At 38.5% G+C, this 8,920-nt stretch overlaps 1 protein-coding gene across 1 annotated transcript in view; it reads left to right on the top strand.

The window, feature by feature from the left end:
- LOC106528427 (BMP/retinoic acid-inducible neural-specific protein 3) overlaps positions 1-8,920 on the top strand; it is a 69,747-nt gene that overhangs the window by 44,333 nt on the left and 16,494 nt on the right. The window contains exon 4 of the mRNA XM_014023595.1: positions 2,848-2,953. Within this exon, the coding sequence (XP_013879049.1) occupies positions 2,848-2,953 (106 nt within the window). The remainder of the gene's footprint in view (positions 1-2,847; positions 2,954-8,920) is intronic.

The following is an 8,920-nucleotide window of genomic DNA, read 5'->3' as shown; positions in this document are numbered from 1 at the left end:
GTAGATGAGTGTAAACTGCAGAGTCCTGGCCTGTAGATGAGTGTAAACTGCAGAGTCCTGGCCTGTAGATGAGTGTAAACTGCAGAGTCCTGGCCTGATGATGTAGCTCGTCTGTGTTGTCTCATTCTTTTGAACAGTGGCTGTTTTGTTTCCACAATGTATGACTGATCACAGCCCTCCTGACACTTCACAGCATTAACTATATTACTCTGTTTTTGCTGGGGAATTGGATCTGTGCTGATTCTAGGTATCAGCACTTGGTATTGGTGAGTACCCAAACTGAAGTACTCATTCTCATGCTCAGYTTGACAAATACTGGTGTCGGGACAAGATGTCCTTCTTCTGATGTCCTACTGTTCAGGCATGGTCACAGAATCTGTGATGTGACTCTTCTCTCCTCCATGAGGACATTCCAGTCCATCGTCTCCAAGCAGCCCTGCAGTGCTTCAGCAGCTTCTTGAGACCACCCCCTCTGTTAGCAGGCTGCCTCTTCAGGGATGAATCCTGGGGTCAGCAAACCTGATGTAGTTTAGGGTGGGGGTGGGAGGGGGGCATGTGCTGCAGCACATCCATTGGATTTGCATCTGATCCAGGCTTTTGTGTTTGGTGGGACAGCCAACATACTGTAGAAAAGTTGGTGAAGCTCTGTTGAATGTCACCTTGTTGAAATTCTCACTAATCACTGTAACAGCGCTGAGATGATGAGGTTGCATCTTTGTGACGGAAGAACTGATGATGTTGCATCAGCTGTGGGCGAAATGCTTTYCAGCAGACAATAACTGTCTCACAATCAGACTGAGAAACACAAAGCTCTCTTGTAAGGAGGTTTTATGGTAGCAGTAAGATAGAATTTGTCACTTGATAATTCCAATAGAAAAAAGTCACATTGTCTTGTTTTAACCAGTTTCAACCATAAATACTAAACATATCCTGGAGGTCAGGTGACAAAAACAAAGTTTGATTCACTCCAGGAATGTTTTTCTGCCTTGAACTTACAAAATGGATATAAAAAAACAAGGAACGTTTGTTTCTTTTAATTTGTCCGAGATTTGATGCAAAATAAAAATCAATACAAAACTAAATAACATTTCCCAATGAGACAGTAAAAATATTATTAAATGTGAAACACTCACTCTTAGCTTTTCAGATAAATGAGTGCTACTGTGGGGAAATTACACTTCAGATCAGGGACTGCAAATAAAAAATAATAATATCCTGCCATAAAACAACTGAATCTATGGCGCAACTGCCTGCCGTACCACACGTCTCCCTCCACTGCAATTGTCTGCTTTTCCACACCGCTGATGTAAACAAACAATAAGATATAAACCTTTGTGAGTTTTTAGTACAACTCAGGGTTGATTTGATATTCAGGAGATTTTAACAAAATTCTGTTAAATAAAACATCTGAGCAGTACATCGCAATATAATTTTTAATTTACTAAATTGTTGCTAACACTGCTGTATGGATTTGTAGAGGTTCACTGGTTTATTTTTCAAACCCATTAAATGGACAAATAAGTGTAAACAAGCACAATAACTAAACGTTACTTTGCCTTTTTATTCCACTTCTATTCTTTTATGTGTATTTGTTTGTGTTCTGTAGAAACTGCTGCTCTGTTGCTCTGTGAACTCAGGGAAACGTTCAGTACTTCTCTGTTTAGTGTGGAAATAATAAAGTGCACCCCTCCACTCTGATGAAGAACACAAGGAGTAAAGTTTTCCTTTCTGACATTCCAGTTACTTCACTTGAGGACATCTTAAACTCACAAATCCTTTAATACCAGCTCAGGGACTTTATTTAATCAGTTAGATTAAGTGCAAATGCTTATTTACAGAATTGGCCGGGCAGCTGCACCTCCTGTGGCTGCAGGCGAGCAGCGGCGCTGTCAGATCCGTTTCTCCTCTTTAACGCTGCTGATTCTCACAAAAACCTCTGAGTAGGCAGAAAAATAAAGGACTGATTGATTTTAATCAGATTCTTATAATGCCGCCTCTGAGTTACCGCAAAGCAAATTAATAGACTCGGATTTATAACGCAGCCGACGTGTCGCCTGTCCTGTAGCGAGCTGCGAACAGGAGACAGAAGAGGGAGAATGGGCCAGCAGTTGTGCATCGTCTGGTATAAAGCACCAATCATCCGTTATATCATCTGTAGTGGCTATTAGACCACATGCATTAATCAGCCTGAGGGGCAAATGTAGATGCTAAAGTGAGCGGCCACTGATGAAGACAAGTGCCCCTCCTAAAATGAGAACCTGTTAGTCTGGTTATGCATCAGTTTGATGGATTAAAGATATGGTTTCATTCATTTCCAGCCTGACTGGTTTTCATTCATTTGCCACTTTGCAGCGGCCAGAGAGTTCAGGCAGATTGAAAATCAGTGAGAATGAAAGGGGGAAGAGAAAGATGGACATTTTATAAGCAGCATCTGCAAAACACGGCAATTCATTAAAATCCCAGCTAACAGCTCCTCAGGATTCAGAAAGAACTGCATCCAGAACAAAACAATACACATTAATAAAAACTGAGCTTCCTGTTTCTGAGTTCAACGTTGCGACTAGAAACAGTGTCTTGAGAAAATTTGGTTGGAAATTAATTTCTTTTCATCACAGATTATTCTGTCTGATGAAGGAAACTTTATAATTAAAGTTTGTCTTAATTACTTTCAGAAATTTATTGCGTTGCAAATTCTTTTGAGGCAAAAATAATATGTGTAGTGAGTTTTTATGTTATTTTGACCTTCTTTACAGGAAATGCAAAAGTTAAATAAGTGCATAAGCAAACTCTGTGTAAGCTCCTGTGCTAAACTAAAACAAAGTCTGTGTYCTCTCAATGTTCTTTCAGGTGACTGAAACAAGAACTGGGCCTCTTGGGTGCAGCAACTATGACAATCTGGACACCGTCAGCTCTGTTTTAGTGCACAGTCCTGAAAATAAGGTTCAACTACAAGGTAAACAACACACCAGGCTAGCATAAATATTGCTAATGGCTAACCATTGAGTTTAAGGTAGCTTAACTTCTTTCCTTGTTTCTTGAAAACATTTTACCTCTGAAAAGGAGTGAACTGATGTCCATCCACGCATCCATCCATCCGTTCATGCATCGTTGTCTATTTTTCGAAAGTAAGGTTTCAGCAGGGGATTCTGATGTWATCAGTCCATGTAATGGACGTTATTAGGCGTTATCAGTCCCATACAATGGCTTCAGAGGGTCCTTACTGCGCTTTCTATGCTTCAGATTGTCCCAACATTGCCCCCTAGTGGGTTAATATATCAATGACAATGAATGTGTAAATAACCAAAAGATATTGTAATAGGTTTTTTTGTGTCCATGTGGGTCTCGAACCCTGGTCCGACACTTTACCCATTGCCCCATTGGAAGGCCACAATATTCAACCATTGGAGGGCGGTGTCTTTAACGCTAACCATGTCATTTGCTCTAAAGTTAACCTTAGTGGCTTTAAGCCTCATATTAACCAGTATTTTTATGTATCATGTTAACCAGATAGTGGTTTTATGCCTCATACTAACCAGCTGACAATCGGAAGCCATTCTATGGGACGGGGAACCCTGCTAACCTGCACAGGCGGGACATTCTGAAGCCATTCTAGGGGACTGATAACATCTAATAACATTCATTTCATGGATGATAACATCCAGAGTGGGTGCAAGGCAACAGGTCCAGGAGGGAAGCCCAGACCTTCTCTCATAAAGTTCTGGGTCTGACTCCCAGTGGGCCATATAATACTGCCCAGAAAACCACTCAAGGGAGGCATCAAAAGGGCACCCTAATTAGCTTCTCAAACAACTCAGCTGACTTGTTTTGATGTGGAGGAGCAGGAGCTGAAGTCCACCGCAGTCACTCCGTCTCAGAGGTCAAGCCTGGTCAGTAAATTAAGAACTTCACCTTTCAGCTCAGCTTCTTCTTTACCACAACAGACCAGAGTAACATCCTCATTAACGCAGGCGAGACCATCTCTCACTCACGGCCACTCGGCTGGGAACCATCTGAGGCCACACTGAAGGTCACTGCTTGAAAATGCCAGCAGAGCCACATCATCTGCAAAAAAGCAGAGTTGAGTTTTCCAAACTAGATGCTCCCTCCTCGCTGCGACTACACTTTGGAATCCTGTTCATGAAAATCACAAACATGACTGGAGACAAGAGACATGAGTGTCCAGCTCCCACCAGAAACCATGAAGCTTCCCTACCACCCCATCCTTGTAATTTTAAGAACAGAGACCTAACACACCTTCTGCAGATCCACACGTGTGGATTGGACAGGAACTCTGCAAGGATTAAGATTTGGTCCAGTGCTCCCCAACCTCAATGAAAGCCATGGTCCTCTTTCAGATTCTGAGATTTGACCGTCATTTCTCTTCCAACACCCTGAAGTAAACTTTCCCCAAGAGGTTAAGGGCCATAATCCCTCGAAACATACTCTCTTGTCCCCCCTTTTTAAATTGGAACCACCAAGCACCTGCCTGCCACTCCCCAGGTGTTGTCCTYGTTTCCCATGCAACATCTGAGGCTTGTCAATCATGACAGCCACACAGTGACAGACTTTCTGGGCTAAATAAACTCTTATGATTGCCATATCCTGGATGACTGACAATCTACACCAACAAATATCTTGTAATTAGTCATGTTTACTTTTTGCTGTTTCCACAGCTTCCATCAGCAGGATTAGAAATGGTAATTAGTGATATTAGAGTTGCTGGTGGGTGGTTTGCTCTTTCACTCTGACCCAGCTAAAATAGCCRTTRCTAGTCTTACATTTCACCTAGAGATACACGACTGTTATCAATCTTTGCCTCTAATTACCTCTTCTTTACTGCGCGAAGCATCCATCACAGATAAGTGCAGACAAATTACAAACTAAAGCAGTGGGTGACATTGACCTTGTTGGATGTGCTGCTCATGTCAGAGAATCAAACATTCGCTTTCGTGCTTTCAAAGGATGTTGTACTTTCACCCTCGTTTTGTCTTTTGCGGAAGAATGGGTCATGCGTTTATTCACGTGTGTGCTTTTATTTCTATTTTTTATGTGCAGTCAATAAACGTGACTAAAATTCATTCAAATGTTTTTTTGTCAGATTTTTTTCAAACACTCCTGTAACCTCATGGTAATTTTACTACACACTCGTGGTCCTCAAGGGAAAAATAGGCCACAATGAAACCCATTATAAATTCAACTTTTAATCCCAGATTTATCACTTTATAAAATGATACACTCTTCTCGGTGATGTTTTTTCGTTTTACCTTTATCCCTATACTTTTAATTTATTTACTAGCCCACGCGGTGATGCTTTGCTTTTTACATTTGTTAGCCTTTAACTCACCCTGGAAGCAGGACCTCCTTATTGGTTGGGTGTTGCTGTGGAGTCTCATCTTTCATCTTGTCTGATAAAATTGTTGCAGTTTGGATAGAAGAGCAAAAGCACACTTGCATGTTGCGCAAGTAAATGTTTAGTACAAAAAGGCAGTTCTACGTGACACAGGCTGCAGAATCGGACAGTCCACAGCTTTGAATGTGTTCTTCCCTTTYAGTTTTTTTTTTCCAGAGGATGATGTTTATAACAGAGGAACCAGCTGCAGCAACTCTGTGGTACATCCAGGTCAAGAGGCAACAATGAAGCAGAAGCTGGTATTGTGCTTGAGTACAGATTCAGGAAAAAATAATAGTGATTAAAAAAAGTATAAAAACACCCTCCATGTCTGACCAACAAGCAACACGTAGAAGTTTGGCCAAAAAACATTTTCAGCTGGATCTGGAGTGTCCAGAGTCTGTTTAAAACTCAAGGTTTATTTTAAAAAAAAGTCATTTAAATTAGATTTTTTTTAATTTCAGGCTTAAATGGCTTTAAAAGAGTGACTAGTCTGTTACGAGGGGAAAACAGATCATTTTTAATCAGTTTATGTAAGGTGTTCTTTTTGAGAAGCAGGTCACTGCAGTCACTACGTGGGATTTTTTTTTTTTTTTTTTGTTGTTTTGTAAGAGGAGTTTGTCAAAGATAGGATTGGATGGATTGATAATTTTGGGTAGAGTTTGAAAAAGCCAAAACGATTTGGTTGGATAGATGCTGGGCAGCTGAGGGGGACTTGTATCTTTGTCTAAACAGCCATKAAACATCTATATGTGTGGTATCTCTGTTCTCCTTCACTGACAAAAATCTGAAGTCCTGATATGTTCAAATAAAAATGTTAAATTTAGTCATAACTCGAGATAGAAAGGTGCTAGCTGCACAAAATTTGAACACCATACATGTGGAGCGATGAATAACAATTTGGCTTAGTCAAAAAACCCAAATCTGCCTGGAAAAAATAAATTAAATATTAATCAGAAATCTATACAAGAAAGTGGTACTTGTACCAATTTTGAATTTGATAAATTACACTTACATGTTCACAATTTTTATTTGAGACATTATTAGGTTTTAAAATATAATCAGTCAAATTATATTTAGTTACATGTTCATAATTCACCTCCCTGCCAAATACAAGTGTCTGCCTGGATTTAACTCAGGTCTATGATGTGGGGCTGCTGCAGGTGGTCAGGTCTATGATGTGGGGTCTCTGCAGGTGGTCAGGTCTATGACGTGGGGTCTCTGCAGGTGGTCAGGTCTATGATGTGGGGTCTCTGCAGGTGGTCAGGTCTAGGTTCAGCAACAGTTTGTGCTCAAAGAATGAGGTCAGCTGACCTGAATATACTGAATGACCAGGTTATTCCATCTATGGATTGTTTCTTCCCTGATGACACGGCCATTTTCCAAGATGACAATGCCAGGATTCATGGGGCTCTTATTGTGAAAGAGTGGTTCAGGGAGCATGAGACATCATTTTCACACATGGACTGGCTCCACAGAGTCCATTGAGGATCTTTGGGATGTGCTGGAGAAGGTCAGACTCTACCATCATCAATGAAAGATCTTGGTGAAAAATTAATACAACACTGGATGAAATAAACCTGGTGACATTAGAAGCTTATTCAAACAATGACACGGACAATGAGTGATGTAACCAAAGCTAAAGGTCCAAACAAATATTAAAGTGTGACCTTTTTTAATTTGGTGACAACTTTTTTTAGCCAGGTAGTGTATTTTTACTATTACTTCATCTTTTAACTTACCCAACAAGACAATCTGACCAATCATGGTTTTGCCAAACTCTGCACACCTAATACTCCACCAATCACAGCTAGAACAATTACAAAAGTACAAAAGTAGTTACAAGAAAAGAAAAAAACTATGAAAACATCAAAAAAAGCTTTGGATAAGTCAAAGAACAATTTTGGAAAACAATTGGAAAGATGTGTATGTTGAAGATGTGCACAAAGCACATGATGTATTTATGAACATTTTGAGAGCTCTGTTTGAAAGAAATTGCGTGCAAAACAAATACACAAAAAGAAATATTGTTGACAAACCTTGGATGACTAAAGGATTGAGAAATGCCTGTAATAAAAGAATTACTTGTATTCGTGCTTCTTGAAATTAAGAACAAAAGAGTCGGAAGAGAAATACAAGAAGTATAAAAACAAGTTGGTTTGGAATATAAGAACATAAGAAGGAATATTACAGTGATTTACTAAGCAAAAGTAAAAGTGATATGAAAGCAACATTGCCAGTAATGAATAGTGTCTTAAAGAGCCACAAAACAAGATCAGACATTTCACATTTTGTAAAAGATGGAAAATTGATCAGACTGAAATTATAAATAGATTTAATAATTATTTTGTTAATGCTGGCCCGAGTCTTGCAGCTAAAATTCCAAGAGTAGATAATAATGTGAATCACACAGTTACGGGCTGTACCAACAGTATTTTCCTTGATGGGACTGACAAAGAAGAAATCATGAATATTGTTAAAAATCTTGCAAACAAAAAATCAAAAGACTGGGCGAACATGGACCTTATGTTTGTAAAGGAAATAATGGATTACGTTATTGAACCTTTTACAAATATCTGTAATTTATCATTTTCAACTGGAATATTTCCAGACAACATGAAAGTAGCCAAAGTAATTCCTCTTTTTAAGAATGGTGAGAAATGTTTGTTCAATAATTACAGTCAAATATCCTTGTTACCACAGTTTTCAAAGATTTTAAAGAAGTTATTTGTGACAAGATTAGATCAATTTATCGATAAACAAAATATTCTAAGTATCAGTCAGTATGGGTTTAGAGCTAATAATCCCACATCAATGGCTCTCATGGTTTTAGTAGAGCAAATAACAACTGCTGTTGATCAAAAACAATACTGTGGTAGCATTTATGTTGACTTGAAGAAAGCTTTTGTCACCACTGACCACAATATTCTTTTTGAAAAATCAAACAAATATGATCTTAGAGGACCAGCATTACAGTGGGTATCTAACTATTTAAAGAACAGTAAACATTTTATACAAATAAATGATACAAGATCTGAATTGGGTAATATCACATGTGGAGTGCCTCAAGGTTCTGTACTTGGGTCAAAGTTATTTATTTTTTATATGAATGATTTAGTAAATGTGTCAGGGTTGTTTAAACGTGTTTTATTTGCAGATGATACAACATTATTTTGTTTATGTAAAGAAATAGAACGGATGTTGGTAATGATGCAAACAGAATTTGCTAAAATACAAACCTGGTTTAAATTTAATAAATAATTATTAAATTTAGATAAGACTACTTATATGATATTCAGTAACAGAAAGAAAACTGTTGATGTTCCATTTAGTGTTGATGGTATTGAGATCTGTAGAGTCAGTGAGGTCAAGTTTTTGGGTGTCATTATTGAGGAAAAACTGACATGGATATCTCACATAAATCATTTAAAAACAAGAATAGCCAAATCCATTGCAGTATTGTACAAAGTAAAGGACTTATTTAATGATAAAGCACTGTTTATATTATATAATGCAATAATTGTTCCACTC

The sequence above is a fragment of the Austrofundulus limnaeus genome, unplaced genomic scaffold, assembly GCF_001266775.1.
Source record: "Austrofundulus limnaeus strain Quisiro unplaced genomic scaffold, Austrofundulus_limnaeus-1.0 Scaffold378, whole genome shotgun sequence".
Lineage (NCBI taxonomy): Eukaryota > Metazoa > Chordata > Actinopteri > Cyprinodontiformes > Rivulidae > Austrofundulus > Austrofundulus limnaeus.
This window is presented reverse-complemented; position numbering and strand designations above follow the sequence as displayed.